Source organism: Lucilia cuprina, chromosome 3, assembly GCF_022045245.1.
Source record: "Lucilia cuprina isolate Lc7/37 chromosome 3, ASM2204524v1, whole genome shotgun sequence".
Classification (NCBI taxonomy): Eukaryota; Metazoa; Arthropoda; class Insecta; order Diptera; family Calliphoridae; genus Lucilia; species Lucilia cuprina.
In genome coordinates this window covers 33,246,622-33,266,839 of record NC_060951.1, presented here as the reverse complement: position 1 = coordinate 33,266,839, position 20,218 = coordinate 33,246,622, and the positions used below count along the sequence as shown (strand labels likewise).

At 30.8% G+C, this 20,218-nt stretch overlaps 2 protein-coding genes and 9 non-coding genes across 11 annotated transcripts in view; 2 read left to right on the top strand and 9 right to left on the bottom strand.

The window, feature by feature from the left end:
• The window catches only part of LOC111686232 (phospholipid-transporting ATPase ABCA3), a 47,561-nt gene extending 32,563 nt beyond the window's left edge, over positions 1-14,998 (bottom strand). Inside the window, exon 1 of the mRNA XM_046946079.1 lies at positions 14,526-14,998. The gene's annotated coding sequence lies outside the window, so the exon portion shown is untranslated. The remainder of the gene's footprint in view (positions 1-14,525) is intronic.
• Trnay-gua lies at positions 61-156 on the bottom strand. Its single transcript has 2 exons — positions 120-156; positions 61-96 (listed from the first exon to the last, which is right to left on the bottom strand). It is a non-coding gene; the product is annotated as a tRNA-Tyr (tRNA).
• Positions 440-535, bottom strand: Trnay-gua. Its single transcript has 2 exons — positions 499-535; positions 440-475 (listed from the first exon to the last, which is right to left on the bottom strand). It is a non-coding gene; the product is annotated as a tRNA-Tyr (tRNA).
• Trnay-gua lies at positions 833-928 on the bottom strand. Its single transcript has 2 exons — positions 892-928; positions 833-868 (listed from the first exon to the last, which is right to left on the bottom strand). It is a non-coding gene; the product is annotated as a tRNA-Tyr (tRNA).
• Positions 1,063-1,157, bottom strand: Trnay-gua. The gene is made up of 2 exons: positions 1,121-1,157; positions 1,063-1,098 (listed from the first exon to the last, which is right to left on the bottom strand). It is a non-coding gene; the product is annotated as a tRNA-Tyr (tRNA).
• Trnay-gua lies at positions 1,397-1,493 on the bottom strand. The gene is made up of 2 exons: positions 1,457-1,493; positions 1,397-1,432 (listed from the first exon to the last, which is right to left on the bottom strand). It is a non-coding gene; the product is annotated as a tRNA-Tyr (tRNA).
• Trnay-gua lies at positions 1,677-1,772 on the bottom strand. Its single transcript has 2 exons — positions 1,736-1,772; positions 1,677-1,712 (listed from the first exon to the last, which is right to left on the bottom strand). It is a non-coding gene; the product is annotated as a tRNA-Tyr (tRNA).
• On the bottom strand, positions 1,955-2,052 carry Trnay-gua. Its single transcript has 2 exons — positions 2,016-2,052; positions 1,955-1,990 (listed from the first exon to the last, which is right to left on the bottom strand). It is a non-coding gene; the product is annotated as a tRNA-Tyr (tRNA).
• Trnay-gua lies at positions 2,272-2,369 on the bottom strand. The gene is made up of 2 exons: positions 2,333-2,369; positions 2,272-2,307 (listed from the first exon to the last, which is right to left on the bottom strand). It is a non-coding gene; the product is annotated as a tRNA-Tyr (tRNA).
• Positions 2,805-2,904, top strand: Trnay-gua. Its single transcript has 2 exons — positions 2,805-2,841; positions 2,869-2,904. It is a non-coding gene; the product is annotated as a tRNA-Tyr (tRNA).
• Positions 14,999-17,279: 2,281 nt separating the features above from the next.
• LOC111684072 (zinc finger protein ubi-d4) lies at positions 17,280-20,196 on the top strand. Its single transcript, XM_023446192.2, has 2 exons — positions 17,280-18,076; positions 18,817-20,196. The coding sequence occupies exons 1-2, from the start codon at positions 17,772-17,774 to the stop codon at positions 19,616-19,618; spliced, it is 1,107 nt and encodes a 368-aa protein (XP_023301960.1). The 5' UTR covers positions 17,280-17,771; the 3' UTR covers positions 19,619-20,196.
• The last annotated feature ends 22 nt before the right edge of the window (positions 20,197-20,218 follow it).

Sequence of the window (20,218 nt, the reverse complement as noted above, 5' to 3'; positions counted from 1 at the left end):
TAATTAAAGTCGTAATATTATATATGTACGTAAATATGTTATTTTTTTATAAAAACTTAATCCTTCGAGCCGGATTTGAACCAGCGACCTATGGATTTCTACTTAGACATTTCAAAATTCTACAGTCCACCGCTCTACCAACTGAGCTATCGAAGGTGTATAAAGCAATTAAATTATAACTTTTATAAAAGTTTGTTTTTAGATTTTTAATAAAAAAATTAATAGAATATGTAAAATACAAACATAGTTAAGTCAAGTAGACATAAAGTTAGTATGTAGTTGTTGTCAAAAACTGAACCCATAGTATGGAATTGGAACAAAAGCCCTTCAATCTTGCTTTATGAAATTAAATTGTAGTATTCAAGAGGTGGTGGTGGTGGCGCATGGGGCCTTGAGATAAGATTATATTTTTTAATTAAGTTTTTAACAAAAACTTAACTCCTTCGAGCCGGATTTGAACCAGCGACCTATGGATTTCTACTAAGAAATTTAATAACTCTACAGTCCACCGCTCTACCAACTGAGCTATCGAAGGTGTATAACTAATAACGTTTATAAATGTTTAAAAATTAAAGAATTTAATTATATGTATAAAGTTTAAATATATGTAACTCAAGTCATATTTAAACCAAGGATATATGCAAATCTCGAGAGCAATTTACACCTTAATTAAATGCAGTTTTTATCGCTGCACTGAATACTTAATGAATTGACCTTCGAAATTTGTATTATTTAATTAATGGAATCTTATTGTTTTGTAAATAAATAACATATTATATCAAGAAAGACTTTGAGATAAGATTTCTCTTGAAATGGTTATAAAAATTTAAACTCCTTCGAGCCGGATTTGAACCAGCGACCTATGGATTTCTACTTAGATTTGGATAAACTCTACAGTCCACCGCTCTACCAACTGAGCTATCGAAGGTGCTGGGTTCAATATAATAAAACTTAAATTAATTTATAAAAAGTTAATCATTTGATTAAATTTAAAAAAATCAAAGGACTTTAAAAAAAAACTTTAAAAAAAGTATAAGCAATGTTTAATATAAAAAATGTTAATCCTTCGAGCCGGATTTGAACCAGCGACCTATGGATTTCTACTTTAAGTCAATATCAACTACAGTCCACCGCTCTACCAACTGAGCTATCGAAGGTGTGCCTTTTGAAGATTTCAAGTTTGTCATATTATTTTGACCAAATCCCATAAATACGAAATTTAAATTTAATTATGGCAAAATCTGTTAATACATATGTATCTCTCTTAAGGGGCTTTTAAGATTAGGTATTCTCAATGCATAAGGGTCAAAGACCATATGCACTATAAACTCCCCCCTCTAATTATGTTGTTATATTTTACATTTAAATTTTAGCAAAGTTTGAAATAAAAATTCAATCCTTCGAGCCGGATTTGAACCAGCGACCTATGGATTTCTACTTAGATATTTTGATAACTCTACAGTCCACCGCTCTACCAACTGAGCTATCGAAGGTGCATGAAAGTTAATGCTTTCGAATAATTTTAAATAAAATTTTAAAATTTAAAAATTAATATATTTCCGTAATTAAAAAGTGTTTTAATGACGATGTTGATATGTCTTAGTGTGATATTTTTTCAATTATCACATTGATATTTTAACATTTGTTTTTTTTTTCTGTTTCTACAAAAATATCAATCCTTCGAGCCGGATTTGAACCAGCGACCTATGGATATCTACTTTTGTATAATGCCAAACTACAGTCCACCGCTCTACCAACTGAGCTATCGAAGGTATATTGCAATTAGACAACAAATGACAGATTTAAACTGAAATTCTTGAATGATATTTTCAACTTTATATACATTTTCTAAATTATCACAGAGTTATTTATATAAAATATCACAACTTGATATCTCTTACAAGTGATACTTGTAAATAACTTGTAAATTTAAGTTCAATTTAATAAAAACGAATCCTTCGAGCCGGATTTGAACCAGCGACCTATGGATATCTACTTAAGATGTAATGATAACTCTACAGTCCACCGCTCTACCAACTGAGCTATCGAAGGTGTTGGTAAATCAGGAACAAGTTGATTTATTTTACTTTTTTTCCGAAAAAAACCTTTAAGGATCAAGAAACAAAGATTTGATATTACAAGTTTTCTTTTAATTAAACAAAATAAAAAAAAAAGTATTTTTTAAGATAAGACCCTAACTAAATCAAAACCTTAAATATACTACACTCTCATATTAGTTTCAGAAATAGTTCAATATTTTGATAAAAAGAATCCTTCGAGCCGGATTTGAACCAGCGACCTATGGATATCTACTTAGGAGATTAACATAACTCTACAGTCCACCGCTCTACCAACTGAGCTATCGAAGGTATAGTTTTGAATAAAATGCACTAGTTTTTATAATTTAAAAAAATTACCAAAAAAAATACATTTAACGGTAAATAATTTAAAATTTAAAACTCGTATTTCATTAAATTTACCTTTCACTTTTATTTCTTTATTTTATTGTTGTTGTTGTTTTTTCAACAACAACAACAACACCTATTGTCTATTGTGGTTTTAAAAGTGTTACGATAATAGTACTTAGTGTAGTTGTTGTAAATCAATTTAATTCAAAATCCCATTGATATGCTACAGCATTAACATAAACTGTAAATGATAACAAAGTTTTTTTTTTGTTGTTGCTCTTTCGTTAGCAACTTTTGTTGTAAGCTATTTTTAGTTTTCATATTTTTCCAACAACATAAACACACACACATTTGCTGTGGTTTTATGTGTTTATATTTGTGCACCCCTTTGCTATACCTTCGATAGCTCAGTTGGTAGAGCGGTGGACTGTAGAGCGTTAACAAATCTTAAGTAGTAGAAATCCATAGGTCGCTGGTTCAAATCCGGCTCGAAGGATTCCCTTTTGAAAAAAATATTTTTTTTTAAATTAAATTAAAACTTATTTTTTTATAAAAAATTTAAATTTTTTATAAAAATAAAATTGTATATTTAACAATCAGTGTTGTACGGTTGGTTGTATCGTAGTATGTCGTAGTTTGTATACCCTACACCACTTTAGTGGGGAGTATATATTGGGTATGTACTGATGTTTGTAACGCACAATAATATTGGTCCTAGACCCACCCTAAAGTGTACAAATCGTCTCAGAAACATTTTCTGAGTCGATTTAGCTATGTCCGTCCGTCCATGTAAACCTTGTAATCAAACTACAGGTCGCAATTTTGAAGATAGTTTAATGAAATATGGTACATGATCCTCTATTGCCCCAGGGACGAAGCCTATTGAAAATGATTAAGATCGGTCCATTATTTCACCTAGCCCCCATACAACTGAACCCACCGAATAGTCCTTTTAAGTTCATAATTATGTTTAATATACTCGTATCTCGACAAAAAGCTACAAAACCAAGTTCTATACTAGTCTTAATTACCCTCATGAACTTTATAATTATAGGACCTCATTGGACCCTAGTTCCTATAAAAAAACCCCTTCAAAATTTCACTCAAATGTCCACAATTTTTTTCAGCAATAAATGGCTTAAGTATATATGAGGCAAGGTACAATTCAACTTAAATGCTTTATTATAAAAAGTAAATCACTCGCCCGACTATAATTTCTTACTTGTTTCATTATTGATTTGTTTTTGTTTGAAAAATTGTATTTGAAAACATTTTACATACAACGCTACAACGATACGACATCGATTGTGAATTTGACAAATATGTCTATGTTTAGATAATATAAGTTATGGTAAATATTATCACAAAATAGATAGAATCTATTTATTCTTTATTTAGTTTGGAACAAATCGAAATATACATATATGTATCTGTCGGTTATCCCACCTCCGGAGTAGCTTAAACTCAAAATCGCATTAAAGTAATGTTAAAATATTGATGAATAAGTTTAGGTGCTGTTACTAAAAACGACAGATTTCACTATTGAGCTAAACGTTGAGAATGGGGTTAGTGTCAAATGAATATAAAACAGATGGGATGGAAAGCAATACGGGCTTCAATCCTCCCCTATACTTAGAATAAATTTGTCATATAATTTTTTCAATGACAACTATGAATTTCCTCTCTTCCTTCTCAGGGTATTATAAGAGTTTATTCTGTTAATATCAGACTTATCAGAGTATGCTTGTATCTGTGAGTAAGATCTTCTAAAATAGATTTGAATTTAGGTCTATCGATTACGTCTCTAGGTACCCTTGCCGAATTATAAGAGACTATACCATCTTGCCACGGATTAGAAATGGTAAGAAATAAGAAAGTTCAGAGGAACTTGAGGAACATGAAACGTCGAAACCAAATACGAAACTTGCCATCAGCGTGTTTTAAAGGCATGATGGCGAGCCGTCTCTAGCTTAATCAGTGCTTAAAAAGTATCTACTATCATTAAAAAGGTCGTTAGGCCACGTAAAGCACTCAACACTTGTGGATGACGATAAAATCCTACTTTCCAGGACTTGTACCTTGGAAAGTAGGATTTAGGTTGGTCTTTAACAGTAAAGGGAAAGCTTCAGTAATAGAGAGCATTACTTTTTTAATACATAAACTCATGAAATTTAAAGTCTCCAGGAATGGGATGAAAGGGTTGAAATTTTTGTTGAATATTTTTTCAAAATACTCAGGTCTCCTATAAAGACTTATTTCCACATACACCGTAATCGGTGGCAAAAACTTTTTCCTCACACATATATGAAATTTCTTTTTCGGCGCCGTTAACGGTGTATGCGGAAACCTGACTTAAGGAGTATATTAGACCTTATAGTATGACAAAATATGGAAATATTCATATTTATACGTAACTCCTATCGACAATCTCAAAAGAAAATCTTATTACCGAGTTTTTTTTTTTTTTTGGGTAAACTTTGTATCTGCAAACTGGTTCCTTTTTATTATTAAAAACAAATCAACTTATTCAACAACTTCTTTATAAGCAAAATATACTTCATTAACTTCCTATTTATAAGCGATCGTAGAAGTAATTGCCTTTAATGACCGTGTTAGAACAATGAGTTAAAATGCTAATGAAGAAGTAGTGAAAAGAGGTTTTATTAGAATTTTAACTCATTACTTTTCAATGTAAATTTTTCCTGGGTATATATATGTATATTATAAAAAACTGGATATCGGTAAAACTTTTGTTTAATAATGTTTTTTTTTAAATTGCATGTTTATTACTAGTAGTTTATAAACTAAACTAATAATGATCGCTTAACTAATTTGAGTATATTCAAGTGATCACGAGTGCTGACCACGTGTTTTTTTCTGATCATAAAACTAGTAAATAGAAGTGTTATATTGATAAGTTTTATAAATATAGTATTGACGATAAATAAAATCGTATGCATTCATAACAGATCAAATAGCATATGATTATGAAACGCATTTTGCTCACCATTTATCACCACTTTAAAAGTAGCACTAATTGATATTTTTCCTTCCGTGGAAGTGATGTTTATTGACGTCCAAAGAAGCGAAAAAAATCCATTTTTTAATTTAATATATTTTTTTGTACTGAAAATTCACTTCTTAATGACTTCCAAAAAAAGAACATAAAAATTACTTACTGATTACTAAGAATGACTTCAGATGTAGTGAATTTGGAAAGAAATAAAAAAAACGTCCCTCCTATGACAAATCATAACTTCTTCAGGTTTTTTTCAGTAGTTCCATGGAGTAAATTCTACTTCTTTTTCGCATCTTTAGAAGTTGTTATACCCTACACCACTTTAGTGGGGAGGGTATATTGGGTTTGTGCTGATGTTTGTAACATACAAAAATATTCGTCCAATACCCACCTTAAAGTATACCAATCGGCTTAGAATCATTTTCTGAGTCGATTAAGCTATGTCCGTCCGTCCGTCTGGCTGGCTGTCCATGTAAACCTTGTGCGCAAGGTACAGGTCGCAATTTTCAAGATAATTGGATGAAATTTGGCACACACGCTTCTTTTGACCCAAGGACGAAGCCTATTGAAAATGGTTAAAATTGGTCCATTATTTCGACTAGCCCCCATAAACCGTACCCCCCAAATAGGGCCTTTTGGCTTATAATTAACTTAAATGATCTATTATGTTAACAAAAGTCGACAAAACTTAGTTTTATAAAACTTTAAATGACACTACCGATTTTTGTAATGATCGGGCTTCATTTGACCCTATCCCCCATACAAACTCCCCTTCAGAAAATGACTTAAAGGTCAAAATTCACTTACAAACACTAATAACACTTTTAAATTCTACATAAATAATATTGAAGAAGACTTAACTCCCCCTACCAACATTTAAAAGGATAGGGCCATATTTTGCCCTACTCCCCTTTGGGCCCTCTTAAAAAAATCTCTTTTTTTTTGCCAAAAAAAGTAAAAATATTCCGAAATAAAGTTAAAAAACAAACCAAATGCTTTATTTTTTAAAATAATCCCCATTTTTAACATACATACTGACTGGTGTAGGGTATCATATGGTCGGCTACGCCCGACTATACATTCATACTTGTTTTTTTGTTGGGTAATATTGCACATTACGTTGACTTTTAAAGGATTTAGGGTATTTCAAAGTACTTAATCGCTAAGCTTTATAAAAAATGGCATTTCTTTGGGAAACCCCTTCAATAAATATTTTAAGAACTCGTGACATTATAATTGTTTAATTGACACTTTATACTTTACAATTAATCTAAAATTTTCTTAATTAACAACAACTAAAATTAAATTAATCATAATATTTACACACTTTATATTATATCTACTTTACAGCATTTGCTATAAACAAATAAAGGTGAATCCTCAACAATATTTACAGTGTCTTATCAGATGACTCATGTTCTCGGTACAAAACAGAAAAAATACATATATAATCAGGTATGTGATGATATTCATTTTTAAAATCGAATCGATTTTATTAAAAAATTAACAAACTTCGACTTTAAATGATTCACAGGGAAAGCAATTTGTTAGAATTTTTTTATCATGCAATTGAAATCTTAAGTACTCTATGTATATACTGGACTGTTTATAGCATGAGTATAATAATCCACATAATAAAGAATTGTAAAACATTGGTCCCAGCTAAGAGTAGTTCGTATTCTATTGGAATCTCTTATTATACAGATGGCTTTAAACTTTGAGCCAAAGCTTGTCTAGGGATCCTCTTCGAAACCTCGTAAACTGAAAAACACAAGCTTTCAGAAAGATGTCCGAGTTATCACAAAATGTATAATAAATTCAATATTTTCTGACAGCCAGAAAGTAATTAGGGCGATATCAGCTGATAATCCATAATGGGTAATATACACCTTGGGGAAATCGGCAATGATCGAGCGAATGTGCTTTCTATAGGTGTCGTGTCATAATGTCCATAGACCTTATGACACACTAAATTGATTCATAATGTCCATGGACGTTATGACAATTTCAAAAGTGTCAAAATGTCCATGAGCAATGAAACATAAAGTCCATGGATTTCAAAGAGGCCTTTTATCAAAAAAAGCTTAATTTAGCGAAGCCGGTGTTCGAAATACCCCGGAGTTTGAAACCCTTGCGTCCGGCCGAAGGTCACCTATCCAGGACACCTTTTAGTAGAAGTCCAAAATATAAAATACACCAAATTTAGGAGCAATTATTTTTGGGATAAGGGTGTCCCTTTCTTAAATTTTCAACAAATTTTCAAATACATTTCTGTTTTAAAAGTGTCGCAATGTCCATGGACATTATGACATTAAAAAAAAAGTGACATAATGTCGCATTATAGTGTGTCATAAGGTCTATGGACATTATGTCACTGGACATTATGACACGCCATCCTTTCTTTAAAGGAACGAGAGATAACGAGAGCTGACTTAAAAACGTGATTATTTTTTAAAAATAAAGCGTTTAATTTGTTCTTTAACTTTAATCTTAATATTTTTACTTATTGCGAACAAAAAAAAGATTTTTTACAGGAGGGCTTATAGGGAGTAGGACTAAATATGGGCCTATCCGTATAAATGTTGGTAGAGGAATTATAGTCTACTTTTAAGTTATTTGTGTAGAATTAAATCGTATTTTTATAAGTGAATTTTGACCTTCACATCATTTTCATATGGCGACTAGGATCAAATGAAGCCCGATCATTACAAAAATCGGTAGTGTCATTTAAAGTTCTATAAAACATAATTTTAGCGATTTCTGTTGACATAATAGAACATTTAATGTTATTGCGAACCCAAAAACCCTATTCAGGTTTACGGTTGTATGGGGGCTAGGCGAAATAATGTACCGATTTCAACTAGCGTCCTTGGACGAAAATAAAAGTATTTGCCAAATTTTTTACAACCTGTAGCGTGCGCATAAGGTTTACATGGATACACAGACAGACGTACATAGCTAAATCGATTCAGAAAGTGATTCTGAGCCGAAAAGTATACATTAAGGTGTGTGTAGGTTCGATATTTTTGGGTATAACAAACATCAGCTCAAAAGCATTATACGTCCCCACTATAATTAATCAATTTTCTTTTTTAAAAAAATATTTGATAAATTTTCTCTCTATTAGAAAAAATTCTTCAAAATTCTTTTTTTTTTAAAGATTGTCGATTATTTTTATCATAACATATTTTCGAAAATAGCTTTCAAAACCTTTTGACAATAAAATATCCAATAAATGTTCACAATATGCACGGAAATCTAATTAGCAAACACAAGACAAAATCCCCTACTATGTCCAACTTATTTCCCAAAAAGGAAATGCAAATTAAATCTATTTCGTTTCATTAAACTATTGTTCGAATTAATATTCAAAATAGATTACGTTCAAAGATTACCTCATAGCAAAACATACAATTAAAATCCATCGCATTTCAAGGTTTAAAAATTACAGTATTCCTTCTTCCTTTTGAACACCAAGGACAACATATATTTTCTATCATTTGAAAAATGTTCTTTTTGTTTTAATGATCTCATAAGTTCTTGAAAAGTAACTTTTATGCAAAGGACGTCGTAGAGTCTAGACTAACCAGTTCGTCCTTGGTATACTTAGTTACAATATAGATGATATTACTTGCTCTTTCAATGTGTAATTTAGTGTCAAATGTTTATAAAATTTTTTATAGAATGTAGACTATATTCAGTTTTATTTATATTCAATTATTACACTTTTTCTTGGGTAAGAAAGGAAGAAGAAAAAATAAACAGCATTTTCTTTTTGCTACACCCTAGAAAGTATTATTTCATTCATGTTTATTTAAACCTTGAATTAATAAATAACATTCTCATCTTACTGACTCCTTGTTGTGACAACAATTAGTAATGTATAGTTGGGCAAGCATAATGTCCTTGTGATTTTCATACAAAAGACATTTTCAAAGACGGTTTTGGATATTGTTAAGTTGAAATCAAAAAAACTTTACGTAGGGACCCTTAAACATCTAAGTATCTCTTTAAATTTAAAGCAACGCATAGGTAAGCTTATAGAGACATTTGACATACATTCTATGATGGCTGAAATAAGAAGATTCAGAGCCCATAATTCAGATTCCTATGCAAAGATATTGGTCACACAATAGATTGCATTTTACTTCAAAAAATTCATTTCTGATAATACCGCCAGGTCTTGCCAGCAATATAGCGTGTCGATCCTATATTTCGTCAGAACCTAACAGTGACATTGAAGACGAAGTGCTTTAGGTGAGTACCTGGCGTGTAGCCCTATCCCGCGGTGGTACTTTTACAACCTATGGGTGATTAGAATAAACAACTCACCACTGTCCCCTTGTGTATTTTGTACAAGCACTTTGCTCAAGTACTTGAGCTATCTTATCTCTGACCATTGCTGCTCCGTTTCTTAACTTCCGAGATGTAAAACATCACTTCCGTATACAACCATGCAAATGGGATGGCCTCTGTTGAGTCGGCCACAGCACCTAGAGACGTATTCGGTAGACTAAAGAACAGAGTTTACTCTGAATATACTTGGACAGGGAAGGAAAATTTTTATGGAAACACTTGTGTATGATACGTTTCATCCTGTGTCATTGAACCCAGCACACTTTTCATTTATCCAAAATATTCATAATAAAAAAACATACGAAACATTCATTTAGGTATACCGCATAGCTCTAGATCCATCCCGTATCATATAGAATTGACACCATCTCATTTCCAACGCTTAGTCCCACAGTCACTCCTCTATGGGGTATCTGTTGTTTTATGCAATAGCATTGAACTTATCCCGAAATATTGACCTTATATCAGTCCCTTAAACGCCACTTACACTTCCGGCGAATTTGGGTTTAAACTACAGCCATTACGTTGATCCCGAAGGAACCTCAACCAACTGACCAGCCAGGATATAGTCTTGCGGCAACTGGCCACCCGTAGTACAAGATTATGTGGTTCTCTGGTTAGACCCCATGTCAAATCATACCACGAACAAGCAGAGGAGTGAAGTGACATCGCCAGTTTTTAGTCCCGGAAGACTAGAGATACTGGTAGGATCTATCAACAAGGGAACATGCCACGGGGGGAGCCGTACACTGACATAGAAATGAGAGAATATATATTGAAATCCGCAGAAGCTAATAAGCCTCCTTCATATATTTGGAAGATTAAACTTTTGTCAATTTTATAGACCTCAATAGGACCCTACAACATCTAAGTGTCTATCAATATTTAGAGCTCATATGTAAGGTTATGGCTCAGAAAGCCGACTTACTTTGGATCATAATTGGTTAAATTGTGATGACTGAAATAAGAAAGTTTAGCAATCTGGCGTGTCGTTCCTATACTTTGCCAGACAGTGAAGGAGAACTAAGAGACAGTATTATGCGAACGATTAAGGCAACTATAGTAAAGTACTAAAGGTAGTGATCAGTGACCCGTCTTTATATATTTAGAAGATAAAACTATTGCCTATTTTTGCAGAAAATTGTAAAATAATGTTTAGTACCCGTATGAAAGCAATTAATTTCTTCTTGATGATAGTAAAAACAAATTTCGTATAAAAAACTAAATACATTGTTTCCGAATTTTCATCTTTTCGTCGTGTACGTTTAAATTACGTCTGGATGATAGTTTCAAGATAGTTTAGTTGAATAAAACTTCTGGTTTTCTTCTCGAAATCCTTTGTCTAATAGAGAACGCAATCAGCTCTTTCGAACATAATATTAGTATAATAATACTTTGGCGATTGAATGCGCTATCGATACTTCCCCCAAGCTCTGCTATAGAACTGCTAAATGTGGCCAAAAAATTGTCATTGATGCACTGAATCTGCAGTAATGATTCTTAACAATATGTAGGTCAAGAAACTATTCTATTTTCTAATCAAATTTAATTGAATTTGTTTACCATTTCCCCCAAATGCTATTAATATAAACAAATTAATTTATTTCCATACCCTGGGTTAACAAATTAACACAATGTATTGACTTTTAACACCCTGTATCACTTAAACATTATTACAGACTAAATGCGTTTGTAGACAACACTGATTTACGTCACAGGGCAGGCATGGACATATTAGATTTTTAATTTGTTTTAAAGTTGAACTTAAACAAATGTTAGAATGGTAAATTTAGAATTTTAGAATTTAAATTTATAATTTTATTTAATTGGGTGTTAACTAACAAACCAAAGTCACTGGTTCTTATTCTTACTGGCTATTTTTTATTATTAAAAACAAAACAACTTACTCTACAACTTCTTTGTAAGTGATTTATAAGTGATTTTCATGTAAAATAAGTCAAATAAGATTCGATCATTACAGTATCCTTCAGACTTTTATCAAAATAAGAACATTTAACATAATTATGAGTTTAAATACTCTTTTTATTTGGGGTATGGTTTCTACGCGAAATAATGAACCAATCTTAAATATTCTAACCAGGATTCGCTTCGGATTTGAAGTATATGTTTATAATTTTATTAAATTACTACCTGTAGCGTGGTTTTAACAAGGTTTACATGGACACACAGACAGACAGAATGTGTTTCTGATCCGATTGGTATACTTTGTTTGACCTTTATTTTCGGGTTATCAGGACAAACGCCTAATAACTTCCTAGATATAACTAGAATAAGAATAAACATAATATTTCCACAGATTGTTTTGAAATTTTGTTTATATCTCTGTTATTTATGGACCGATTTGTGCAGATATTAAAAAGCGTTCTATTGTAAAGCATTCCTGAAGATTTTAACAAGGAAAATTAGAAATTGATTCCTATAACAACTCGAATTATATCTATTTTATAGGCATTTTAAAGAATGACTAACTTATGAAGACTCTTCTTGCTAGAACATGTAAGAGTTCTATTTTCGGTTGTGCCGATTCTTATATACCCTTCACCATGATGTGTTAAAAAACAGTCATTACGAATATTATTACAAAAAATCAGAAAATACCAATTGTTGCCCATTTTATACGATCGAAATTAATCCGGGCTCTATATGCTTAACTTCATATTTCTAGGTTCAATATTATAGAAATTTTAAAAAGTACCTTTTGAAGAACGAAAAAGTACCAAAAACATCCCTTTTATGGGTTCCCACTTAATCTAGGCTCTACATAATCTTTCTAGGTTCAATATTATAGAAAATTCAAAAAGTACCTTTTGTAGAACGAAAAAGTACCAAAAAGTCCCCTTTTATGTATTCTGGACTAATCCGGGCTCTACATACTTAATATCATGTTTCTAGGTTCAATATTATAGAAAATTCAAAAAGTACATTTTTTAGAAAGAAAAAGTACCAAAAAGTCTCTTTTTGCAAGTTCTTACCTAGTCAAGGCCCAACATGCTAAATTTCATGCTTCTATGTTCAATATTTTAGAAATTTCAAAAAGTACCTTCTAAAGAACGAAAATGTACCAAAAGTCCTTATTTATGTGTTCTGGACTAATCCGGTCTCTACATACTCAATTTCATGTTTCTAGGTTCAATATTGTAGAAAATTCAAATAATACCTTTTGTAGAACGGAAAAGTACCAAAAAGTCCCTTTTTCTATATTCTTACCTAGTCAAGGCACTACATTCAAATTTCATATTTCTAGGTTCAATATTATAGAAAATTCAGAAAGTATCATTTGTAGAATGAAAGAGTACCAAAAAGTCCCCTTTTATGTGGTCTAGCCTAATCCGGGCTCTACATACTTAATTTCATGTTTCTAAGTTCAATATTATAGAAAATTTAAAAAATACATTTTGTTGAGCGAAAAAGTACCAAAAAGTCCCTTTTTATAGGTTCTTACCTATTCAATGTCCTACATTCTAAATTTCATATTCCTAGGTTCAATATTATAGAAAATTCAAAAAGTACCTTTTGTAAAACGAAAAAGTACCAAAAAGTCCCTTTTTATAGATTCTTACCTAGTCAAGGTCCTACATTCTAAATTTCATGTTTTTAGGTCCAATATTGTAGAAAATTCAAAAAGTACCTTTTGTAAAAGGAAAAAGTACCAAAAAGTCCCCTTTTATGTGTTCCCACCTAATCCTAATTTCATGTTTCTAGGTTCATTAATATAGAAAATCCAAAAAGTACCTTTTGTAGAACGAAAAAGTAACAAAAAATCCCCTTTTAAGTTTTCGAACCTAATCCGGTCCTACATACTAAATTTCATGTTTCTAATCAATAACAGCATACTCCTTGTTTGTATCGTGACGTCATGCTCAGCATTGGTTTTTAAGTGCAATAAAAAATTTACAGTATGATTGTGTGTTTTGTTGTTGTAATTTACAGTTTTTGTGTGAGCATGAATAAAAAATTTAAATTTTTTATGAAATTTTCAGAGGTTGTCTCAGATTTTTGCTCATATCTGCGGTATTTATGGACCGACGGACAGACAGACAGACAGACAGACGAACATAGCTTAATCAACTCTGCTACCTATAACGATCCAGAATATATATACTTTATGGGGTCGGAAAATTATATTATAGAAATTACAAACGGAATGACAAACTTATATATACCCTTCTCACGAAGGTGAAGGGTATAAAAATGTATTTAATACTAATTTTGATTATTTCTCCTTTATTTGTATATCTTATTTTTAGTCATTAGATATGTTATGAAGTTATTTCTTGTTACTTTTCGAATTATATATTGACAATAGTAATGAATTTTCCAACCCTGCCTTTGTTAAAATAATAAACAGAGAATATTAAAGTTGTTTGGTAAAAGAGAAAAGAAGAAAGAGAAAAGAGCCGCAAATGTTTTGTGAAAATTGTTGACTTTTTTCTTTTTTTTTAAAGTAGCAAAGTGCAAACTATTTTATTTTAATTAATTATTGTAATATTACTCAAATTACTGAATTTACTTCTTTAAACCTTATTTTATTGTTTTCTTGACATTTATTATTGTTTATTAACCATGACTTAGCAAATATTTTAATAACTAAAAACGTTAACAGTTATTAAAGAACAAAAATTCTGTCTCTCTCTCTCTCTCTTGTTAAATATACACTATTAAAATAAATGATTTCATAAAATATATAAAATTATTTTCTTATTTAATAAAACAACACTTACATAAGTTTTAATTTTCCTTTGAAATTTGTAAATATTTTTGTTGTAGGTATATTTCGTCAAACAGAAATATGTAGGTATATTGTAATTTTGCATGTGCACTATCTGGTATTATTCACTCCAAATCTCAGTAATTTCACCACATAAATAATTATTGTAAAACACACAAAAAATAAAACAAATATTTTTTCTACTATTTTTTATCACAGTTCAATTTCCGTTTTTGCACATTTTAACAATACAGGCACTTTTTGTATAATTATTTTACACTAATTCAATTATTAAACCAAACTGTTTTTATTTAAAAATTTATCAATATTTTCTATACAAATATTATTAGTTTTGCGCTGTTAAATATTTTTCTATTTATTTTCAACTATTTTCAATGACACACACACACACTCTGCCCAAATAGAGAACACGAACAACATGTGTTGTTATCTTTAGCAATACTCTCGCATTACTAAATGTCTAATGTTGAAAATAACAAAACAGGAGGCAAAACTAAAAACAACAACCACCACATTTTTAATACAAAATTAGTAGACAACTAATTTTGTATTAAAAATGCGTCAGCTACAAAAACAATAGCAATTCGTATGTACTGTTGTGTTTGCAAAATGTAGAGAATAGAGAGACCAAAACAAAAAGAAGAAAACAGCTGTTTAGATTATTTCTTTATACTTCTCATCGTAATCTTTTGAACGTAAATAAAACGGTATCGTTTGTTTATGCGTAACTATCAGAGTTTGAAAAGTAGTTTGATATAAAAAAACGAAGGGGACTCATTTTTAATCGTAAACGACTATTGCGGAGGGACATACAAATTTGAGTTTTTATGTGCTTAGTTCAGTTCTACTTCAGTTCTAATTTAGTTCTTGTTGAATTCTAATTATTTATCTATCTATCTATCTATCTATCTATCTATCTATCTATCTATCTATCTATCTATCTATCTATCTATCTATCTATCTATCTATCTATCTATCTATCTATCTATCTATCTATCTACCAACCAACATAGTATATGTATATTGGAAATAATAATTGCACTGAATAATAGAGTCCTTTATTGTCACATGGAAAAAAATCAATATATCAAAATGAGTAAATGAAAACAGACCCTAAATGAGGTCACTGCAAAATACCGACATCTGACATTCACACACGAACAAGGATTTATACTAAAATAAAAAATCCATGGTTAATGTACTTAAGAACTTTAACGAGTGTTTGTGAAATGAAACATTTGTTAGGGAGGCATTTCGAAGGATTTAATAAAAGTTTAATTTTAAATACAATTAGTTGTATAGGTCGATGATCCGTTTAACCATTTTATAACTTTAAAATACTAAGGAAAACGTGCAATATGTTGCTTTTAATAAAACTATTCATTTTACCTTTTTAAGGGGTGTTTAAAATTTAGTACCTTACTTAGAACAAGTAATTAAATTTGTGTGAGATTTAATTTCTCTTCTGGAAATAGTTTTTAATATTGATACGAAAATTTTTTTAACGTTGTATAATAATATTAAATATTTGTTTTATAAATTGTGAGACTACATAGTTTTAATTATTTATTATGAATGTCTAAATAATTTGTATGTCTTTGAAAACATCATTAAATATTTATATCTTAACATTTTTACTTTTTAGGAGAAAATTAAAGTTAATAAAACATTTTTAACTAAGTTTTAACTATTTCGAACTCCATATTAATAATTAATGTTTAGCCTCTTCAAATAAGTTTTAAAAATTGGAAATTCTAGTTTAGTTCTAGTTCAGTTCTAGTTCAGTTCTAGTTCAGTTCTAGTTCAGTTCTAGTTCAGTTCTAGTTCAGTTCTAGTTCAGTTCTAGTTCAGTTCTAGTTCAGTTCTAGTTCAGTTCTAGTTCAGTTCTAGTTCAGTTCTAGTTCAGTTCTAGTTCAGTTCTAGTTCAGTTCTAGTTCAGTTCTAGTTCAGTTCTAGTTCAGTTCTAGTTCAGTTCTAGTTCAGTTCTAGTTTAGTACTAGTTTAGTTCTAGTTCAGTTCTAGTTCAGTTCTAGTTCTGTTCAATTCTAGTTCAGTTTTAGTTCAGTTCTAGTTCACTTCTAGTTCAGTTCTAATTCAGTTCTAGTTCAGTTCTAGTTCAGTTCTAGTTCAGTTCTAGTTCAGTTCTATTTCAGTTCTAGTTCAGTTCTAGTTCAGTTCTAGTTCAGTTCTAGTTCAGTTCTAGTTCAGTTCTAGTTCAGTTCTAGTTCAGTTCTAGTTCAGTTCTAGTTCAGTTCTAGTTCAGTTCTAGTTCAGTTCTAGTTCAGTTCTAGTTCAGTTCTAGTTCAGTTCTAGTTCAGTTCTAGTTCAGTTCTAGTTCAGTTCTAGTTCAGTTCTAGTTCAGTTCTAGTTCAGTTCTAGTTCAGTTCTAGTTCAGTTCTAGTTCAGTTCTAGTTCAGTTCTAGTTTAGTTCTAGTTCAGTTCTAGTTCAGTTCTAGTTTAGTACTTGTTCACTACGAGTTCAGGTCTAGTTCTTTCTTGTTCATTTCTAGTTAAGTTCTAGTTAAGTTCTAGTACAGTTCTAATTCTGTTCTCTAGTTCATACTTTTCTTTTAAACAACATTTAGCGCCATCTTTTGTAAAAAAAAAATACAAGTAACTCACAACTAAACACAAGCAAGTAACCGATTACTTATAAAGAAAATACAACCCCGTAGTCGGCAACAATTACGAACGTCAAATCAAAACAGAAAAATCAACAACCATTATTTTTATTCGTATACTTTTTTCTTCAAGTTTGGGAGGTGTTGAATAATTTTTGAGGGATTTTATTTTTATTAATTTAAAATAACAAAATAAATAAAAATATGTGATAAACAAATATTACAAACGTTTTAAATAAATTGTATTTATAAAAGAAACAAAGAAAACTGAAAAAGAAATAGGCCAAGTGATAAAAAGAAAAATAAAAAACCAATTGTATGTAAATGAGTGTGGCTCTATGAAAATAGAAAAAAAGAAGGAACAACAACACATAATAGAGGAAAGAATAAACGAGATAAGAAATGACCATAAATTAGACGAGAAGGAGTAAAATTAGTTTCTATAGAGATTAGAAAATATTCAAGAATTTCTTATTAAAGAAAAAAAAAAATAAGGAAATAAATAAATGCAGTCGCCGAACACACACATGAAAATTGTGGTTTAATTAAAATTGTTGGTGGAATTTCAAGAAATTAACTTTTTGTGGTCATTGCAAGAAGAATTTCACAGCACAATTATGTCTTCGGCACTGGATATACAAATCGTGTCAGCTCCCAATCTGGCGAAAATAGAAAACTATTTAAAAGATGCCTCCTATCGTGAAACCATCGAGTATAGTGCAAATTTCAATACACGTTTGTGTCTGGAGCGTCGTCTACGTTTACCTTTTCTCGATCCACAAACTGGAGTAGCCCAGAATCATTCGCATTTGTTTATGGACAAGAAGCAACGTATGCCCGGCTTTAGGCAGGGTCAAATCTATACGTATCCGGCAACACGATGGCGTAAAAGTAGACGTCAATATTTAAACAAAATGTACAAGTGAGCAAAAAAGAATGTTTATATTTTTCTAGGTGATTTTTGTTGTTGTTGTTTCCATTTATGAACAGTGGGACAAGAGTGAAGAAAAGTGTATGTTTCTGTGAATGTTTTCAGCTAAAAAAATTATTTAGAAAGTTGTATGTTACATATTCAGAAAGCAGGAGAAGCTTTATAAAAACTCTCAGATAAATGAAATGAATTAGAAAAAGAATTCGTTCTGGATATATAATGATTTAAATCAAAATTAGTTAGTACCAAATTTCTTTGTGGAAAGCAATTCAGCTAACTCAATTTGTTTTCTTTTTAGTAAATATCTTTCTAAACTAAAAATGTATTTAATATATGACATAAAATCATTATTCAGCTAGCTGAATTGATAAAATGTAATAAATTTTGAAAGAATTTACATTCAATATGATAAAAATCTTTATTCAGCTAGCTGAATTACAATAATTTTAAAGTAGGTTTAACAATATAACTTGAAACTGTAATTCAGCTAGCTGAATTTTAATAATATCATATAAAAACTTTATTTTGTTAGCTAAATTGGAATTATATGATAATTGGATTAAAAAATATAGCTTAAAAGCCTAATTCAGCTAGCTGAATTTGAATATCTGAAAGCATTCATAAAAATAAACGGACTAATTTAAATGTTGCAACTTTGGCGGAGATGTAAATCACACTACCATAGTATCCTAAAGAGAAATTCATAAAATGTTATTAACATTTTTTTATAGATTTCCCGATCGTCCTTTCCAGGCTTTACGCAAAGATCATGAGGCTCTAGTAGCTAGTAGTGCCGGCTCTGGAGCTGCAGGCACTGCTTCACCCACAGTCTCTGCTGGCCTACAACAAGATCCCGACCTTAATAGTTCACTAATGGAAGAATCCTCCTCTCTAGGAGCAGCTGGCGGTGATACATCCGATAGTAAAGACAGCCAACAACAGCCGCAGCAACAACAACAGCAAACACAATCATCTCAATTGAAAGAAGACCTGCCTAAAGAATGGTTTTACGATGATATTGATATCAATGATAACGATTCATTGGAAGAGCCAAAATCTCCTGCCGATGATGAATACGATTATGATCCACGTTATGGCACCAAGAAACGAAGAAAGCGTGGACGTGGCAAAAAAGCTACTCTAACACCAGGCGAGGGAGGTGGTCCGGGTCCTGGGCGACGTCGTTCTGGTGCAGGACGTGGACGTTCAGCTTCTTCGGTACAAAGTGCTGCTTTTACAGACACTTCCCTATCGGGTTTAGATTCTATAGATGGCATGGGTACTGGTAGTGCAGAGGGGGGAGCTACTTCCACACCCACCACTACTACCGGTAGGCGGGCTCGTGGTACGGGAACTCGTGGTAGACGTCGCGCTAAAGCGGGCTCTTCCGGCAATTGTGATCCTCCCAGTCCTGGTAATGCTGAACCTCCCTCCTTCGAATCGGCTGCCGCTGCTGTAGGTGTTATGGATAATCTATCGGCCGTGGGTGAAGATCATAGTGCAGATTTACGTAATTATCGTAAATATTTGTAAATTTTTCTCATTTCTGGATTTTCAATTGTAATATTTTATTATTAAACAAAAAACAACAACCGTTTTTCTATTTGTTAGCAATTACTTGATAATAGTTTTTAAAAAATGGTTAATTATATTATGCATAAACAAATAATGGTTTATAAATAGTTATTCATATATTAGTTTTTTTTATAAAACCAAAAATTTTTTAAAAATATTCAACAAATAACAAATTTGATTTTAAATATTTTTTTTATTAAAATTTTTAAATTTTTAATGACAACAGACAACTTTGAAAACTAAATATTTTCCTTCATTCACTTGTATCCTTTCAAATAGTTCCAAACTATTACACCATTTCTAAACCAAAATAAAATAATAAAATTATTTCTAAATCCCTTAAATATATTTTTATTTTTAACCAAAAAAAAATATCCCTAAAAAGCTTTAATCTTAAAAAAATATGTTATTTCTTTTATTAAAGCATCTCTACAAGAGCTTCTCTTTGTTCCTCTCTTTAACTACAATAGACAAATTATTATTATTTTTATTATTATTATAACAAAATAATTATTTTTTTTTGTTAATGAACAATTTGTACATACAAACAAACATATT

Bases quoted from the DNA above. Each gene is read 5' to 3' on its own strand.
- LOC111684072 (XM_023446192.2), top strand. From the start codon at position 17,772: ATGTCTTCGGCACTGGATATACAAATCGTGTCAGCTCCCAATCTGGCG. The intron at 18,077-18,816 runs GTGAGCAAAAAA...ATTTTTTTATAG, and splicing joins TATTTAAACAAAATGTACAA to ATTTCCCGATCGTCCTTTCC.